This window comes from Vanessa tameamea, chromosome 7 (assembly GCF_037043105.1).
Source record: "Vanessa tameamea isolate UH-Manoa-2023 chromosome 7, ilVanTame1 primary haplotype, whole genome shotgun sequence".
Lineage (NCBI taxonomy): Eukaryota > Metazoa > Arthropoda > Insecta > Lepidoptera > Nymphalidae > Vanessa > Vanessa tameamea.
The window spans coordinates 8,828,782-8,848,274 of record NC_087315.1 but is presented as its reverse complement, the minus strand read 5'-3'; the positions used below and the strand labels follow the sequence as shown (position 1 = coordinate 8,848,274).

General features: G+C 39.8%; 1 protein-coding gene across 2 annotated transcripts in view; it reads left to right on the top strand.

Moving 5' to 3' along the window:
* The window catches only part of LOC113401345 (nuclear factor NF-kappa-B p110 subunit), a 33,504-nt gene that overhangs the window by 5,582 nt on the left and 8,429 nt on the right, over nucleotides 1–19,493 (top strand). For both annotated transcript variants that reach the window (XM_026641219.2, XM_064215464.1), the window contains exons 5-14: nucleotides 567–699; nucleotides 1,332–1,436; nucleotides 2,181–2,292; nucleotides 4,450–4,631; nucleotides 5,151–5,200; nucleotides 5,302–5,364; nucleotides 5,721–5,964; nucleotides 10,954–10,991; nucleotides 11,186–11,245; nucleotides 11,973–12,098. In XM_026641219.2, coding sequence (XP_026497004.2) covers nucleotides 567–699; nucleotides 1,332–1,436; nucleotides 2,181–2,292; nucleotides 4,450–4,631; nucleotides 5,151–5,200; nucleotides 5,302–5,364; nucleotides 5,721–5,964; nucleotides 10,954–10,991; nucleotides 11,186–11,245; nucleotides 11,973–12,098 — 1,113 coding nt within the window. The remainder of the gene's footprint in view (nucleotides 1–566; nucleotides 700–1,331; nucleotides 1,437–2,180; nucleotides 2,293–4,449; nucleotides 4,632–5,150; nucleotides 5,201–5,301; nucleotides 5,365–5,720; nucleotides 5,965–10,953; nucleotides 10,992–11,185; nucleotides 11,246–11,972; nucleotides 12,099–19,493) is intronic.

Sequence of the window (19,493 nt, the reverse complement as noted above, 5' to 3'; positions counted from 1 at the left end):
TTATGCGTAAACATAACCTTAGAAATTGTTGTCAGAGTCAATTGACAGATGACTTCCTATATTTTATGTTAGAAATTCAATAATTTTGTTGAATTTACTGTAAAAGAATGTAAACATGTAACGTGCGCCAAAATTACGTTGCAGTATGTATGTTTATTTTTGTGTATTATTAATTTTTATATTAATTACCTAAAGGTTGACTGGCAGAGAATGCCTTCAGGCATCAAGTGCGCCTTTTGTTCCATTTACATTGTGGTGGTCAATAAAGTCTAAATAAATAAATAATCAATGATTGAGTCACATTAAACTGTTTACATTGAGGTAATATTAATGTAAGCTGACGCCTAATGTTTATTACTTAACCGAAAGCTGTCGATAAGTGTACGTTGGTCGGTAAGTTAAGCGTCAGCCAAACATAATCAGTTCGTTGTTTACGTTCAAAAACAACAGTCGCGTATATTTTTACACTCTCATTTCTATACTCTGTATTGAAAATTTTAGGTTAGGTTAGTATGGAACTTAAATTATATTCTTTTTTTTTTAATTTATTTTTTAATTTATTTTAGCTCCGCGTTCTATGTGAAAATGAAGCGAAGAATATCAACTTAAATATCGTCCGGCTCAAATTCAGCGCTCATGATTTGTTAACTGACAAAGAAATTTGTCCACCGGTGTTTTCAGAACCCATTCATAATATGAGTAAGATTTTTCTTTCATTACTATGATTACTTATATTTTATTACGTTTCATTAATGCAGGTTTTTCTCTTACATACCTTCTAGTGATATGTGTGTGTGGAACAACCAATTCCAAGCAATTGATTGAACTGAAATTTTGCGCACACAATTGCTTGTGATATACAGTATGTTATAATAAATATCAATCGCTTGGTTATAATATAAAATTGTTTTTAATATAGTTTTCCTTAATAATATTTTTATACATATATACTCGTAGTATAATTATTGAATGACATTCTTGCATTCTATTAAGATTTTATTTCTATTTTTATTTTATTGTTTAAATTTTTTTTATTGTTTCTAAGTATACGAATGATACAATTTATATGTATACAATGGTATAAATATAATTTTACAAAACGATGATGGAACAACGTTTTTCAACCTTTAGTATTTAGTCATTAATATAAAATAATAATTAACGATCTTAATAAATAGAGTATAGTTCGCATGTAGATATGAGAGAATTCCACGCGACACGCGCGAAGTTCGCGATGTTTCCTATTACAGTTGAATCTGAAATTTCAATGATACGCGCTCCTCTTCCACGTATCTCATTCGCCGTAATAAAGACATTTATTTTCGTTTTAGAGAGTGCGGCCACGAATGATCTGAAGATATGTCGCATCAGTCGCTGTTACGGTCGGCCGGAGGGCGGGGACGATGTTTTCATATTCGTGGAGAAAGTTAACAAGAGTAAGTTTTTCATTTGTTGCTTGTAATATGGCCGTAACACATTAATAAGAGGAGTCCACACAAAATACTTCTTATCCGTTGTATATAGAACTTTAATGTTTGAAAGCTTATAAAGCCCATCTCGGTCTGGCAGTGCAGAACAGTACAGGGAGTAAAGATAAATAGACCTTAGAGTCTCATATTCCATGCGAGCTGATACTTGTTGACGTTCACTTCTATAAAATATATATTATATATAATTGTATTTAGCTTTCAAATGTCGGAGAAGAGTAACTATAGAGTTGTAGTTTCTTCTCAGCAGAATCTACATTTCGATCCGGTGGTTGCTTAACGTTTAATACAATTATGTAAAATATCGTATCAAAAGTACTCGTAAACTACTGCCTACTGGAATAAAGTATATTTTGACTTTTGATTATATATATAACTTTTGATTAAATATTAAAGAATTGGAACGAATGGCCCTCTAGTTGGAACACATTAATTTAAACCGAAGGTTGTGGCTTTAAATCTGGGCAAGCAACACTAAACTTTAATATTTTTATTTATATCTGTGTATATTATCTTGTGTTCGGCGTTGAAATAAAACATATGTCGGTTGACAATCTACCGCATGTGCTTTCACAAACTCGAATTGGTGCAGCGTGTTAGAATAAGCTTCCACCTTTCTCCTTAAAGAGAAGATATCTAAGCCGAAGCATACATCGCCCATGTAGAGTGTCACTTCATTTTTATTATTTTCAGAAAACATTAAGGTTAGATTTTTTGAGTTGGACGAAAACGGCGATCGTGTGTGGACTGCCGAGGCGTCCTTCCCGCCGAGCGACGTACACCATCAGTATGGCATCGTATTCAAGTAACTACATTGTACAATTATACATACATACACTATGTGCCTAAACTTCCATGTCATTCAGTACTTACTGGGTGGTAGGGACTTAAGATAGCTACCATCCACGCACCACATATTCTACAGCAATACTGTGGTTTGAATGGTGAAGCCCGCTTGGGTAGGTACCAATAATATTGGACCGATTGAAATAACCGTAGGATATTTTACCGCCAAACAACTATGGTTAGTATTGTATTCCGGCTTGAGTGAGCCAGTGTAACTGCAGGCACAAGTGACATAGTAGCGTTGGCGATGCAAGGAATGATCAATATTTCTTACAGCGCCAATGTCTGTGGGCGATAGTGACCACCTACCATCGGGTGGTCTATTTCACAGTCTAACCTACATATTTGCGTTTGAAATGAAAATTTGAAGATTACCTACCTAGTACAACCAGACAAAAATGAAATTAATGAATTTTTTATTATTTCCAACTTGCAAATGGCCATAATAATTTAAAAACAAGCAATAGAGACATGAATTTTATTTTAATAATCGCCATTATTTTAATTATGACTCAATGTAGAATATAATGTAAATACATTTTAATGTTATACAAGAATATATATCTATTGAATGTAGATTTACACTTTACTGGTCTCCGTAATAACCACAAACAGGAAACGTTTAGCGTGGGACGAGTGAGATGAGTATTTTAAATTATTGTGTATCTGCTTTTATTAACACTCGTAAGAGCGACTTCTGCCTGAAAAATGTTAAATATTTTTTATCCATCCATCTAATATCTCAATATAATTTAATACGGTTAGTGTTGGCTGAGAGAGCGAATTTCGACCTTATTTTGCGGAATTCAATTTGTGGAAAACAAATTATACAATAGTCTATAAAACTGTCGCACGCTGCTTCGCCCGCGTTTTAAGGTATTAGGCATAAAAAAATAACCTATAGCCTGTTCCAATGGAAGTAGGAAAAAAGATAAACAAACCTTAGGTTTACGTATTTCATGCAATTTGCTAATAACTCAGCTATATTGTGCACTATTAAGAGTTTATGATTAATATATCTTTATTTATAATACACCACTATTGCACTTACATCTTATTTCTTTAATTTTACATCCAAAATTCCGATAGCAGTTTCGTCGACGTTCGAAACGCCATTTTTTCGCAAATCCAAACTGAATAATATCATAGATTAATCAACTCAATCTCGACCAATTATATCGCGTCAATTTGCTGTCAAATGTTGTTTATTTGGCTTTTTTCCTGTTATGGTTGGAATATTTTATGTCTCTGTGGTTCAAGCTCGCTTCATACCAAATTTAATCAAATTCAAATCAACGGTTTAGCCGTGAAAGAGTGACAAACGGAATTATTTTCGCATTTATAATAATAGTATAGATTTGCATGTTTCGCATTCCTTTTTTTTTTTACTTTGTCCGTAAAAGTCAGAAAATAGTAATTCCACGTTAATTATACTGTTTTTTATTTTGGTCGCCTAGAAGAGATCGCCATGTAGCGATAAGGTCGCCAAAATTGTACGCCTCTTTTATTTAGGCTGTATCCATGTTGTATTTATTTCTCTTTGTGGTGTACAATAAAGTATAAAGTAAAGGTTTTTTGTCCTTAATTTAAAATCACTAATTTTTAAATCTACTTTAAATTTTCTCACGTATGGTTACGTTTTCATCGTGTTTATCTCTGTAATTCATTCCAATGGCAGGAAGTACAAAGATAATCGAACTCTGGGTTTATATTTTCCATGCGATTTGCTAAAAAACGCTAAAAAACGAATATATATATATATTTAACTTATACTCAATTTAATCTTTCAATAAAAGTTCGATTTAAAATTTTTCACTAATCAACTATGAACACCAAAATTTATATAGAACTCCGCCAAAGATCGATTAAGCGAATGAAAATCGAATAAGTTTAAATAATTATGTTTTAATAAATGTAAAGTAAAATAAACATCATTAAAATTGTCAGAAACTATTCAGGTGTCAATCATCTTATTTCGCAAATATCGTTACATAATAGATCATATTACATACACTGCAGTCATGTTTACACTTTACTATTATTTATAAAGCGATTTATATAAAGATGTATGTTTGTAAAATATGAATTTGCTATAACTATTTTTATCAAATGACAGGACCCCAGCTTACTCAGACCGGAAAATAACATCAAACGTGAAAGTCCACATCGAGTTGCTTCGACCGAGTGACGGGAGAACGAGTGAGCCCAGAGAATTCATATACAAAGCGGAATCAATATACAGGCAAACAAAGAAGAGAAAGCCTAACTCTTCCTATTCATCTTTTGATAGCATGACGGGTAATTTACTATGAAGAATATATTTATAAATTTAAGTTAAGTTTTATACATAATAGGCTATTTGACTGGTTTTTAAAATCTATTTTATATTATTTAGTAGAAGTTAAGGAACCCAGTAAAAGTTGTGTTTTTTAATTCAATATCAAATTATAAATTCCATATTTAAATACCGCGCGTAAACGCTACTTTGACAATATGGCGCTGCAATGGAGTCGGTGACGTTACTTGCCTGTATTGTAATCTGTGGCACATATAATCCACATACAGTAGGCAAACGAGGTAAACAAGCAAGCGATGTCATCATAGACCCGACCAATCAGGAGCGTTCTGTGTTACATGACAAACGTTTACAAAAATGCTTTTTATTTATGGATTTTTGAATAAATTAATAATTATTTTCAACCTTCGTTAATAAATAACCATTTTAAAACTCATAATATATACTAATTACAATAATTGACACTTTATTTTTCGCATTGTCAAATAGCCTATTGTCTCATTATTTATTTTAACCCACAGGTTCTATTAAAAGTTCGAATGAATTACCCGTGACCCTAGACTATATAAATGTAAGTATACTTTATCAATTTTTTAAAGGTTTTATATTCCTGATTTAGTTAACGCTGTTTTAGAAATATAACAATGAAGTTTAAATTTTTTTTTTCTCCAGCAAAATGACAACTTCGGTGCGCAAGACACGATCATGGACGAAGTTCCCGCATACACCATTAAAGTGAGTCATTTTATTACAATATTTTAGTCTCACCTCAACATAGTACCAATATCTCGTTAAATCTTATAAATCACAGCTTTAAAATCTGAACATTATATAACATGCCGCGCATATCGATTCGAATCCTCGAGAGAGTCGATCACAATATTTTTAAGTCGGGGAACTCTAACGTTTGCTGCATATCAGAACCACTAAGACTAATTGATATAAATTTAAATTGAAGCTCCAAATGTTTTAAATGAATTCCTGTCTCATCGCGGGCGCACACCGCTTCAACCTTGAGGGTTCTCAAGGTACGCTGGACGGTGCAAAACTTAGTGGTTCGCGAAAGGCAGTAATAGGGCATCGGCGCGCAGGTGTCCCCGGTGGCGCGGGCGGGCGCCAGCTCCGACGAGCTGATGGGCGACGCCATCTGGAGCCACAGCGTGAGCGCGGGGGCGGAGGTGGGCGGGCCGGCGCTGGCGGCGCTGCTGAGCGCGCCCAACGTGCCCGCGCCGCCCGTGCTGTCGCTGCACTCCTCGGAGATGGACCGCATCCTGGGGCGCGGCGTGGAGCCCGAGCCCGACGAGCAGCGCCGCTTCCTGAACGCCGACCTCGCGGGTCAGTGCCGCACGCCCCGGTGGTGGAGCTTCGTTTTGCTATTCCAACGCCAGACATCGATACTTGTTGCGTATTATTGTGTTCCGTTTTTGAAGATATTATTGAGTCGCTACAATTACACCGCTGATAGACATTGGCGCCAAAATTTTAACCATTCCTTGCATCGCTAATGCGCCACCAACCTTGGAACTAAATTGTTTGTCTTGTAGTTACACTTAACCTTCACACCCGAACACAAAGTAACAAATATTTGGTGGTGGATATATGATGAGTGAGTGGTACATACCTGACGGGCACAGATCTGTACCACTAGGCTATTTATATAATAAAAGAAACCAAGAAGTTATTTAGAATGCTAAGTACAAATATAATAATAATAATAATAATATAGCCCTTTATTCGGATCATAGAAAACAACATATCAAACTTAAACTACAAAAAGTATTACATAAAAATAATATTAATCTAGCAATTACTTGATAATAGATAAATAAACAACAAATGTTGAACTAAATATTTTCCAACATTTCTTGTTTATTTATCGTTTGCAGATCCGTCTGCCAATCGGCAAAGGCCTCTTCCAACCTTTTCCATTCGGCTCGTTCCTGAGCCACTCGACTCCACGTCACTCCTGCCACTTGTTTGATGTCACCATCCCATCTTTTCTGAGGTCTACCTCTCGTTCGCTTACCTTCTCTAGGATACCAAACGGTTACTCTTTTACTCCATTTATCTTGTCCTCTCAGTGTGTGCCCTGCCGATCTCCATTTAAGTCGTTTTATTTTTAATGTAATATCAATAGCTTTTGTCTTGTTTCTAATGTCGCGGTTTTTTACTCTATCGAATTTCTTAATGTTGAGCATACTCCTCTCCATTGCATATTGACAGGTTGCAAGCTTATTTGTCATTTTTTTAATCAGTGTCCATGATTGGCAGCCGTACATGAGAACAGGTAATATACCTGTATTAAATAATTTGATTTTCATGCTTACATGGAGTTTTGTGTCTTTCATAGCTTCTTTTAGTCCCCAGTACCTCTTCCAGCCTTTAGTAATTCGTCTCTCAACTTCCTTTTGCATAGGCTCTCGTTGAGTTATTAGCTGCCCCAAATGGATGTATTCATCTGTGATAATATGATAATTTCCGTATGTTCTAGTTGTATTGCACTTTTATTTCCATTTGTCATTATTTTAGTTTTTTCTGGGTTCAGTTTTAAACGTACTTTATCACTTTCAATCGCAAGTTTTGGCGAAGAGCACAATGTCCCGTTTACATTAATCCCATGTTCCCGATTCAGTTTTCTGAAAATTTGTTCAAGTACCCCTGAAAATAGTTTTGGTGACATAGGGTCGCCCTGTCTTACGCCTCTTCCTATTTCAAATGCCGTACTTTTCTTCTCTAACTGAATCTTTGCGGTACTATAACTATATACATTTCTTATTAATCTTATACATTTGTGCTCGATTCCTTGTTCGGTTAGAGCCTCCCATATTTTTGCGTGTAGTAAAGAATCGAACGCTTTACTATAATCGATGAAAGCGATAAAGTATGTTTTTTTTTTTATGGTAGAGGTGGCAAACGAGCAGGAGGCTCACCTGATGGAAAGTGACTACCACCGCCCATGGACATCTGCAACACCGGGGGGCTTGCAGGTGCGTTGCCGGCCTTTCAGGAAAGAGTACGCTCTTTTCTTGAAGGTTCCTAAGTCGTATCGGTTCGGAAAAACCGCCGGCGAAAGCTGGTTCCACAGAGTGGTTGTGCGAGGCAGAAAGTGTCTTAAAAATCACGCTGTTGTGGATTTTCGGACATCTAGGTGGTGCGGGTGATATTTGGAATTTTGACGAGATGTCCGAAGGTGAAATTCAGCAGCCGGGATTAATCCGAACAATTCCTCGGAACATTCCCCGTGATAAATTCTGTAGAAGATGCAGAGCGATCCAACATCTCTATGCAAAGCCAAAGGATCAAGCAGATCGGAGAGGGCTTGATCGTCGGTAATTCGAGCCGCTCTACGTTGGATATGGTCAAATGGAAGGAGCTGGTACTGGGGAGCACCCGCCCAGAGGTGAGAGCAGTATTCCATGTGAGGCCGAATTTGCGCCTTGTATAGTCTTAGACGATGGGCCGACGTGAAATACTGTCTTGCCTTGCTGAGCACACCGAGCTTTTTTGATGCCAATTTGGCTTTGTCTTCCAATTGACCGCGGAACTGAACGAGGCTCGAAACATCGACGCCAAGTATTCCGATACTAGCTGTGGCGGCTAACGGAATGTTCTCGAATCGTGGAGATACGACAAATGGTGTTTTTTTAGCAGTTAACGCGCAAACTTGCGTCTTTTTCGGGTTGAAATGGACTAGGTTTAGCCGACCCCAGTTCGAGACTTTGTTTAACGAAGACTCGATTTCAGACACAAGTTTGTTCCGGTTTTCTTCGACGTTTTCCCGAGAAATATTAACACGGCCGGTGTATGATGTAAGATTATATTCATTATATTTTTCTAAAATTTGGCGTACTACGTAAATGTGATCGATAACCGAATAGCCTTTACGAAAACCTGCTTGTTCTATGGGTTGTTGTTCATCTAATTTTAATTCCATCCGTTTGAGTATTATTTTGGAAAATATCTTATATAGGTTTGACATCAGGCTAATCGGACGATAGTTCCTAATATCATATTTATCACCTTTCTTATATAAAAGGATGATATTAGATTCTAACCATTGGCGTGGAATGGTTTCTGTATTTATGATATTTTTAAACATTTACGTCAGAACGGGTATCAATACATCTTTACTTTGCTTAAGGATTTCGTTATTTATGCCGTCGGGTCCTGGTGCTTTGTCATCTTTCTGGGTTTCAATAGCATTTTTTACTTCAAATGGTAAAATTTTAGGGATATCGGAGATTTCTTCCAGATCGACTACCTCGTTGATTGTGTCACTTGCATACAGTTTCTTGTAATAGGTTGTAGCTGTACTGAGTATGTCTGTCTGGCGACGATTCCATTCCCCTCTATCATTTTTTAATTTTTACTATCCAATCTTTAGAACTTTGTAATTCTTTATATGCTTTATTTATTCCACCCGTCTTACTTATATTTCAATTATTTTCATTGTTTTGTTGCCGGTCCGTTCTTATGTTACTTTTTATTTCTTTACTTATTTTTGTAAGTAGTTTCCTTCTATCTGGTGTATCTCTTGCATTGAATAAATGGTATCTTTCTTCAAGTAAATTAACAGTATTTGTTGATAATTTTTTCTTTGATTCTTTGTTAGTGTTCGAAGCTAATATAGTTTGCGACTTTATATAGTTTTCTATCCAATTATATTTCTCTTGTGTTCCTAGTTCCTTAGTTGAGTCATTAAAGTTCGCAAACGCGTTTTTCATAGCAGATATGATTTCTTCTATGTTATGATTTTTAGAATTTCCGTAACCTGTGTATTGTCTTGGTCTGATATTTTTAGATTGTTTTGCTGTTAATTCTTTTCGTATTAATTTATGATCGGTATTAAAATTTAGATTTTTTATTACATCGAAGTTTGTGAAGTATCTAGTTTTGTTAGTCATTATAAAATCAATTTCATTTTTATTCTTTCCATCCCGCGTCATCCAGGTCCACATTTTCTTTTTGTTTTTCCTGTACACTGTATTTAATATAGTCAAATTGTTCTCTAGTGCAAATTGGACAATTTTCTCTCCATTCTTGCTTCTGATTTTGTTTATATAGGTGAAGCTTCCTATTGCGGGCTCTTCTCCTGGGCGTCTTTCGCCAATTTGCCGTTGAAGTCTCCAAATATTATTAAATTTTTGTGGCAGTGCTCTATTATAGCTCTATTTAGGTCGAAGTAAAACTTATTTATAGTATCGTCTTTAGCTTGCTCTGTAGGTGAATGTATTTGTACAATAGACCAGGGAGCTTTGTATCCCGGTAGTTTTAGATTCATTATTGCAATACGCTCCGAGATCGCTACAAATCCTTCTACATACTCAATTACTTGGTTTTTGATTATGAACCCTACCCTGTATTGGTCTGAAGTCTCCCCTATATGATAAAGTAAGTAGTCTGGATGTACAACTATACTTTCACCCACTCGCCTAACTTCGCTAAGCCCTATTATGTCCCATTTGATTTTCTCTAACGCATATATTAGCTCTGTTAATTTCTCTTCTTCTCTCAAAGTACGTACACTTAAAGCGGCGACGTAGATTTTTGTTTCCTCATATTTATTTTTTAATATATTTTTCTCTTCTTTTGTTGGAAGGTTGTGGTCTCTTTCCCCCGCGATGACCAGTCGGATTGGGAGAGATTTGTCATATGTCCTGTATTTATTATCAGTTGCTTTGGATGGTTTAGTGAATAGTGGATAGTTAGATGATAGTGACAATGTCAACAATAACGTCAGGCGATATTGATTAATAATTTCTAACAAATTGTTGTTGAATTTCGTGCTTTATACTCGAACAATTCCAATAATTTATGAAAATTTGATTGTGCGTATACACTTCACGATATTTATTCGTATATTTTCAAATGTAAGTATTTAGAAATATCTCAAAGTATTTTTTTTTTCACTTATTTTTAACGGAGATTATAGAAACGGTGTTCACAGTTTGACAACCGGAAACGGAAGTATATAAGTACAAATATGCTGTAGTTAATTTCACTTAATGCGTTCTAATGATTTAAGGGACTGACATGACAAACATAAGTTAGTAACTTTATGTCCGTTCATCACTGGCTATTTATTAATAATTAAATTATAACTTACCTTTTAAAATTTTGCAGAACATTAACGTAATTTAACTTGAATACGTCAATTTTTTTCACTTCCTGCATTTTAAAATTTCTTAGGGTTATTATATCTTCGGTTTCAGCCGAAAATCAACCTTCGTCCGAACACTAACAGTTCAAATGTCATTCTGTAGTTAAGTTACAGTTTTATTTTGTTGTGATATTTGTTTTTTTATTTGTCTGTTTAATTTTCAGAATATTTCCAACATTACGATGGTACCGACATGAGTGGGGTAAATTTTGTTGATTTATACATGTATTAAACATCATTAATATGAATGCTTATTAATTTCAACCAAAAAATTGAATAAATATAAATTACTTCTCTGAAAATAATTAATTTTTGCAATTAAATAAATAAGTTTATAATTCCTTAACCTCGTGTGAAGCTGTCTCGAGATCAATCGTTTTTATTTAATTTTTTCAGCTAAGTACAATGGACATCATTAAGTTTGGGATGCTGGTCCCTGATTCAGGAAGAGTCACGGTATGTTATGTTATATTATACGCATAAACTAATAACAAATATAAATATTCAAGTTGCTGTTTTTTTTCTAATAGTGGAATAAACTTAAATGTCAACGTTGACATTGAATTCTTATTACATAATTGTCATTGGTCAAAATCTAAAATGATCTGATTCATTATGTATCTGTGAAAAAAAAACATTCCGATATGATGTGAATGTAGAATTAAAGTGGATCTAATTAATTAAGAGGAATAATGTTTGATTACAAATTAAAACGACATGAATCGAGAAATCGCCTAGAAGATTATCTGTTTGTTTATCTCTTTTGATTAGTGTTTATATGTTTGGGAACATTTTTGCGCAACACGACCAAGGGTCAATCAAATATGGGCTGGGTTGGTTTAAGGAACAGTAACTTCAGTAAACAGTGCCTCGGTTTCGAAGTGTGATGATAACTTTAGAGCAAGCAGTATCTAATATAATCGTTTATCTGATCACCGTGTCGGACCTAAATTGGTCAATATATAATTATATTTACTTCCGCTTACTATATTCAAGAAACAAATCATTTTGCTTGTGTATAGTATAATTGTCTACGAGGCGAAATTCGAAGTGTCTGTATTTAAAACGTTCAATAAGTTTTGAAGTATTTATGTAACGAAAAAAATTATAGGATCAACGAATTAAAATTTACAACAATAGATAGTGAGTTAATTTAATTCATAGTTATTATTATTATTTGTAGAACATCAAAACGGAAGAAAATAGCGGCGGTATCGTCAATGAGGAAAATTCTAAGAATATCAAAAAGAAAACAAACACTGAATATTCAGCATTTTACAAATCAGAAGATGGAGTCGAAGTTAAAAAAGTGAGTAATATGGGAATTAATTGTATTTTAACTATTGATACTAGTATTACAGGTGATATTACAGGTAACTAGGTCATTAATTCATCACTCATTAATATTATTACATTAATTCCCTTTATTTTAATTAAAAATCTAGATTTATTCTTATTTTATTGTAGGAGAATATTTGAGAAAAAATATATTTTCATTTATGTACTTTAATTTATCAGTATTAACGACTGTGATAAAAAAAATATCAAAGTATTATGGTAATTATTATTTATATCGTATCTGTATCTGACATAGTTAATTAACTTTTTTTATAGTATGGACCTTTCTCTTTTCTAAAACCTACTTTGTATAGACCCTTTCATACAGTATCCAGCATCATTTAACGTCTCCTTTGTTGCATACATGTTAATTTTGTTTTTATGCCTAAATTGAAGAATGGCACTACTCTCGGATGCGTTCTTTCCAAATTATCTACAACTCTTTAAACTCTGAAGGAATTATAAGTTGAAACTAGAAAGAGAAAAGGGAAATACAGTTTAAATCAATAATTCAAATTTATTGTAATTTAAAACAATAATAAACGGATACTGCTGATTTACATTACATTAACAGCCTGTAAATTTCCCACTGCTGGGCTAAGGCCTTCTCTCCCTTTGAGGAGAAGGCTTGGAGCATATTCCACCACGCTGCTCCAATGCGTGTTGGCGGAATACACGTGGCAGAATTTCGTTTCAGAAATTAGACACAAGCAGGTTTCCTCACGATGTTTTCCTTCACCGCCGAGCACGAGATGAATTATAAACACATATTAAGCACTTTAAAATTCATTGGTGCTTGCCTGGGTTAGAACCCGAAATCATCGGTTAAGATGCACGCGTTTTAACCACTGGGCCACAATATTGAGTAAAATTTATACTAAGCGACCTCCCAAATCACTTTGTTTCATGTAAATTCCAAGACAGGATAGTCTGAGCCTACTCTACGTTGGACTCTCTAATATAAAATTCAACAACAATAAAAATGTGAAGCTTTATTTATAACTATGTATAGTTTTCTTTAAACACTCATACAACTATACAATAGTATAATTATAATTGGTGACTAAAAATTATTAATTGTGCAAAAACTATATTGAACATTTTCATTGTTTTATTAATCACTTATTAAAACAATTATGTAGAATATGACTCAGAACTGATCACATTTTAAACGATTTATGGTAACAATTATTATCTAAGACATTCTACTCCATTCAGTCATTGATTTTTGATTGATTGATGTGTACAACATATTTACATTAGTTTTGTTTATCAAAGATATATTTTACATATGCGTTTAGGCAATTGATCAGTAGACGCCTACTTCCAATTTTCCAAGCGTTAAGAATTAGATATACTATAGATACTATATACTATAGATAGATATAATGTTTGTTAAAATACTTTTTATATAATTAAATCTTGTTAATTATTGACCTTGTTATAATTAGGTTCGATGCATATTGTTAAGATATATTTAAAACTTTAAAAATGATTCATCTTTATTTATATCATGCATAAGTCTTAAAAGTTATCTGGCAACAAATAAATCGTCTGTGTCGTAAATTAAATGTGGTTCTGGATAATTACGTTTTTAATTATTATTTAATACACTATGGATGGCAAAAGGCTGAAAAAAGAACTTTTTTTATTTTTATTTTCATAGACAATTTAGTTAGTCTTAGTACATTTAACATAAAACGCTTATATCTATTATTATATGAGTGCTATGCTGCAATTTTACAGAATCACAAGCATTTGTGGCACATGCCAATGTTCTACGATTACGACCAAATAGTTTCTTATAAAAAATTTACTGGCAATTTTTTTTTCTGATATTTTGGCCAACATTTGTACATTTACACTTGATAAAATTGTAAATACACGATTATTATTGATGTCATTTAAAAAGTTTTAAAAAACCAAGACTGTTTAAATCCTATTCGATTTTTATATGTAATTTGAGACTTTTTTATATTAAACATATTTTTGTTTATAATCCATACAATCTCGATTTTGAAAATATTTTTAACAATGTTGATTTAATATACATTTTATAATGTTAGTTTTTTTAAATAAAGAATACTACATTTTCGTATAAAATGGACATTCTTATCAGATGTTTCCTTTGCCTTTCTTATCCTTCATATCTAAAACTTAGAATTGAAAAAAAGTCATATTTTTTGACGTTACAATCAAAACGCAAAAGAATATTGAAGTATTTTACTATTGGTTGTATGCGGAACTGTGACAGATAAGTTCACCTAGGAATGGTAAATACAACGAGAAAATACAATAATTTACTTTTAGTGTACCTATAAATTTAAATTGAATACTTCCAAATTACTGTGTAAGTATTAATAGCTGATAAATAAAGACCCGATAGCAATACAAAGGATTGAAATAGATAAATTTTATAAGAGTTTCCCGAATGAAAGAACTATTTTCTGTTCGAAATCAGCTTTCAAGTTTTTCTGTAGCTACAGTGGTTAAGAAGACTACAAGAGCTAAGTGCCCTTGAGAATCGCACGCACACACTTACAAAATCGACAAAAACGGCAAGCCCGTGAACTAATGGTTAAGCGAGGAAACTAGGTTACGCCCAAATATTCTAATATATGGCGCCAAACCGAGCGAAGTAAGATCAATCATAAATCTCATAAAAAATAGATAGGACAACACAATTGTTTTTATTTCTTTCGATGTTAGTTAACAAATGATTATAAAATAAAACTGATTCAATTAAACTTACAATATTTTTATTTATATTTTGTATACAATAAAATAGACAGTTAGTTTTAACCTTTTTTTTCTTTTATTTATATTATTATACCATAATTAGTTCTTATACTAAATATTAAAACATACCAATTTTTAAAATTTTATAAAAGTATGATAATATATTTATATAATAAAATCGTAAGTGTTCGAAATCTGTAGCGTAGTAACCGTGGGGTAACAGAGTTTGTTCGTTTTATTAATATCGGTTCACAAAGAAAAAATATACAGAGTTATTGGTAATTCGACGTATTCCCGTTAGGAGGTGATAGGAGTGACTATTTGCGATAATTTTAACCCCCATATGCATTATGCAAAAGTGAACCATTTTTGAGTTCGCGTTTTTTAGATTTTTTCAAAATATGCGCGGCGGCGGCGTTGATGAGCCTCGGGCCGAGATGTTCAAAATGCTGCCCGAAGCTCTATCGTCCGTCCAGGATCAGGCCCAGATACTTCATCTGGGCCTACACCTTGATCACCGTCCCCTGGACGGTGATACTCGCCCCTCGTGGGGGTCCTTTCCGTGGACCGTGAAAGAGGAGGGCCTCCGTTTTGGATATGGAGACCCTCAAGCCCTGCATTCCCATACGGTCCACGGTGGGAGCCGTTCCGACCTCGGCGAGGCGAGCCGCCTCCCGAAAGTCCCGCCCAGTCGCCGTGACGAGGGTGTCGTCAGCGTAGCACAACACCCCCATCCCGGGAAGGACGGGAGCTCGCAGGAGCCAGTCGAAACCGACATTCCACAGAATTGGGCCGAGAACCGACCCCTGTGGAACGCCGCAGCCTACCCGACGCCGGACCAGCCTCCCATCGACCCCCGCCCAGAGGATCTCCCTGTCCTGGAGGTACGCCTCCAGCAGCCTCCTGAGATAGGTCGGCACCCCATGGTATCGGAGTGCCTCCCGTATCGTCTCGAAAGGGAGACTGTTGAAGGCGTTCGCCACGTCGAGCGACACCGCCAGGACGACTTTCCCCCGGGCCACCGCTTCCGTCGTCCGAGTCTTCAGGGCGTCCAGGGCGTCGACCGTCGACCGGCCCGCCCTGAACCCGTACTGAGCCTCCGAGAGACCCGGACCGACCTCCTCGAGGTGCTGAACGAGACGGGCTGCGAGGACCTTCTCGAAGAGTTTGCCCGTCTCGTTCAGCAGCACTATTGGCCTGTATGCCGAAGGGGAATCCATCGGCCGACCTTCCTTCGGCAACAGGACCAATTTCCCCTCTTTCCAAGGCTTCGGAAACTGCCCGCTGCACAGACACTCGTCGAACAGCTCCCGAAGCCTTGCACCCAGGAATTCCAGGGCGTCGCACAGAACACGCCCTGGAACCCCGTCCGGACCCGGCGCCGTGTTCTTGGCCCTCAAGCGGCCGAGGGCCATCTCCATCTCCCGCTCCGTGATCAGTGGTGGAGCCACTGCGTCTTCGATCACGGAGCGGGGGGCCATCTGCGGAGGGACATGCTCGCCTGGATGGGGAAAGAGTTCCCCGACCAGGCGCAGGAGGAGTTCCGGCGGCAGCGTCTCAGTGACGGGGGCGCCTTGGGTGCGGAACTTCCCGCGTACGCCGCGGTACGGGCGCCCCCACGGGTCTCGATTGAGACCCGCCAGAAGCTCCTCCCTGGCCTTTTCCTTGGCCTTGCTTATCGCCAGCTGCAGATCTTTTTTCAGCTGGCGATAAGCGTCCAGCATCTGTCCCTCCAGGTCCGTGTCGAGGCCGTTGCGCCTTCGACAGCGGACGTAGGCCCTCCGCGCCCGGCAGCACGTCGCCCGAAGGTCGGCGATTTCGGGCGACCACCAATAGACGTGCCGGCGCGGAACCCTGCGCCGGGTCCGAGGCATGGCCGCATCGCAGACCTCCTTGAGCGAACTGCGCATGCGGCCCGCCAGCTCCTCTGCGCTGGCGCCCTCCGTCCTCCCCGCGGAACCCCACCGCTGCACGATGGCGGCCTCCTTGACCAGCTCTCGATCGACCTGGCCGAGAGACCACCTCGGCAGCGTAGTCGGCACCCTCTGGGGTTCCGCCGGCCTGCGAGAGGTGGAGATCTCGAATCGGATGTACCGGTGATCCGATAGAGTCTCCACCTCTTCCTCCACTCTCCAATCGACCACTCTGCGTGCTACGACAGGGGTGGCGAACGAAACGTCCACCACGGAGCCCCCCTGATGTCGCACGCAGGTGTGAACCTGCCCCCTGTTGAGAAGGGACAGGTCGGAGAGCAGGGCCCACACCTGAACGGCCCTCCCTCGCGGATTCGTGGCGGGGTTGCCCCAGGCACGCGACTTCGCGTTTAAGTCGCCGAGAACCATTATCGGTTTCGGCGACTGCCTGGCCACCGCAGCTCTGACTAAGCCGAGATAAGTCTCGAACTCAGCCAGGCTGCGGTTAGGGGAGAAGTACGTACCGACGACGACGTACTCCCCCCACCCCACCACTACGTAGCCCGAGCCCCTCTCGATGAGTGAGAGGGGAGGGCCCGTTCCGCTCCTCGTGAGGACCGCCACGGTGTCGTCCGAGTCCCCCAGCCAGTGAGGCAGGGGAGGGACGAAATAGGGCTCGCAGGCCACCGCCAGGTCTACCTGCCACTCCGCCATGGACTGCAGCAGTAGGTCCTGCGCTCCGGCGGAGTGGTTGACGTTCGTTTGGAGGAAGCTTATTTGTTCTGGCATCCTTGAGTCGAACTAGCTCCCTCCGTAGCCTGGCGGCTTTCCTCGCGCGGGGCGGTCTTGGCTCCTAGAGCCGCCTTACCCTTCGTGATGGGGGGGTTGCAATCCCTCGCCCCCATCAGATGCCCGGAGGGCTTCCCGGCCTCCGCGCAGACCGCGCAGCGCATCTTGGCCGTGCATACCGCTGACTTGTGGCCGTCCGAGCCACAGCGGTAGCACAGGCCACCCCTCTCCGCCTTCGACGGGCAGAGCGCCCTCGTGTGGCCAAGGCCCATACATTTGTAGCAGCGCATAGGGCGCTGCTCCACGACGGCCACCTTGGCCGAGCTCCACCCGACGAGGAGGCGACCGGCAGCGGCCAGCTTTTTCGCTGCCGTGAGGGGGCAGGTGACCCGGACCATCCCCATATAGCCGGGTCCGCGCTGCATCACGCCGCACTTCACCGACTCTATGGAGCAGTCGCCTGCGCGCGCGATCGCCGCGGCCAGTTTCTCCGAGGTGACGGAGTCGTCGAGCCCCGTCACCTTCAGGTCGGCCTTCTTAACTGGCCGCACTACGTCCGCGACCCCGTCGAGCGCTGTGCGGAGCTTCTCTGCCAACTTCTCAGCCTGCTCCGCTTGGGCTCTCGGCAATTCGAGAACCCTGGCCCCGGTCGCCGTGCGTCGCACCTTCAGCCCACCGCTGATCCCTAGGTCCTGGAGCTTGACATTTTGTTCCGCTCTCTCCAGGACCTGCGCGTAGGTGACGCCCTTCCCTACTGCTTCCGGCTGCAACGTGAGAACGATTGCAGCCGATCGAGGGGTAGCCAGTTTCGTCTTGGCTGGCTGGGGCGTTTTCGGCTGTGCTTTAGCAGCAGAAGGGGCGGTCTTGCTCCCCTTCTTACCCTTTCTCACCACCGTGGACCAGGACGTCTCCTGGTTCGGTGGCGTTTGGGACGTCGCCGGTGCCGGTGCGCTCGGTGGGCAAGCGGTGGGCGCGGTCTGAGCGGTTCGTGGAGCCGCCTTCCTAGGCCTGGCTGAGGCTCCTCCGTCCTGGCGGGCCGTTGAAGTAGATGGCGGTCGTTCCTGCGACGGCTGCGGTTTATCCGCCGCAGAGGGAGGTCGCTGCATCCTCGCAGGGAGGCGCTCCTCCAGGCCCGCCAGTTGGTCCTTCATCGCCGCGCCGATCGACGTGACGATGAAGTCCTTCAGCTCTTTCATCGAGGGAGCACTTTGCGGGGTGTTGGACGTCTCGTTTGCCGCTACCAACGTGGTACGCATCTCCGCGTACTCACGTCGGTGGGCTTTGATTTCCGCCTTGAGGTTTTCGACCTCTCTGTGCAGGCGGTTGTTGTCCGCCCTGAGCCTCCTGCTCTCGTCAGCCTCCGTCCGAGAGGCGAGGGCCTCGACCACACCCTCTAGAGAGGCCGCTGCGTCTTTCAGCCTCTTGATAAATCCTCCTTTTAAGTTGGAGGATTTTAATGCGACCTCTCTGATCTCGGTCGCACACCTTCCAGCCTCCGCGCGGAGCTCCTCGGCATTGAGGTTGGCCGGATCTTTTATCGGTGGGGTCGGCTCTTCGACCACCGGCGCCGCAGCCGGCACCTTTTTGAAGGCTCGGCTGCGCAGGGTCCGCTCGAAGGCGAGCTCCCTCTCTTCCTCCTCTTTATTTTTTAAGTCAGCCCTTGCACGGCTGAGCCCGTTCTTCTTACTGTTGCCGCGGCGGTCGGCAGCGGGTCTCGCCGTATCCGAGCCCGAGTCGGATTCGGAGTATGATTAACCTAGTTAACCAATAATTCAACCAAATCGACTTGACGACATTTTTTTCTAGTAAATATTTAGATGTTTTTAATTTTTAAATTGAATATATATTTTTTCTTTGTGAACTGATATTAATAAAACGAACAAACACTACGATATACCCCACGGTTACTACACTACAGATTTCGA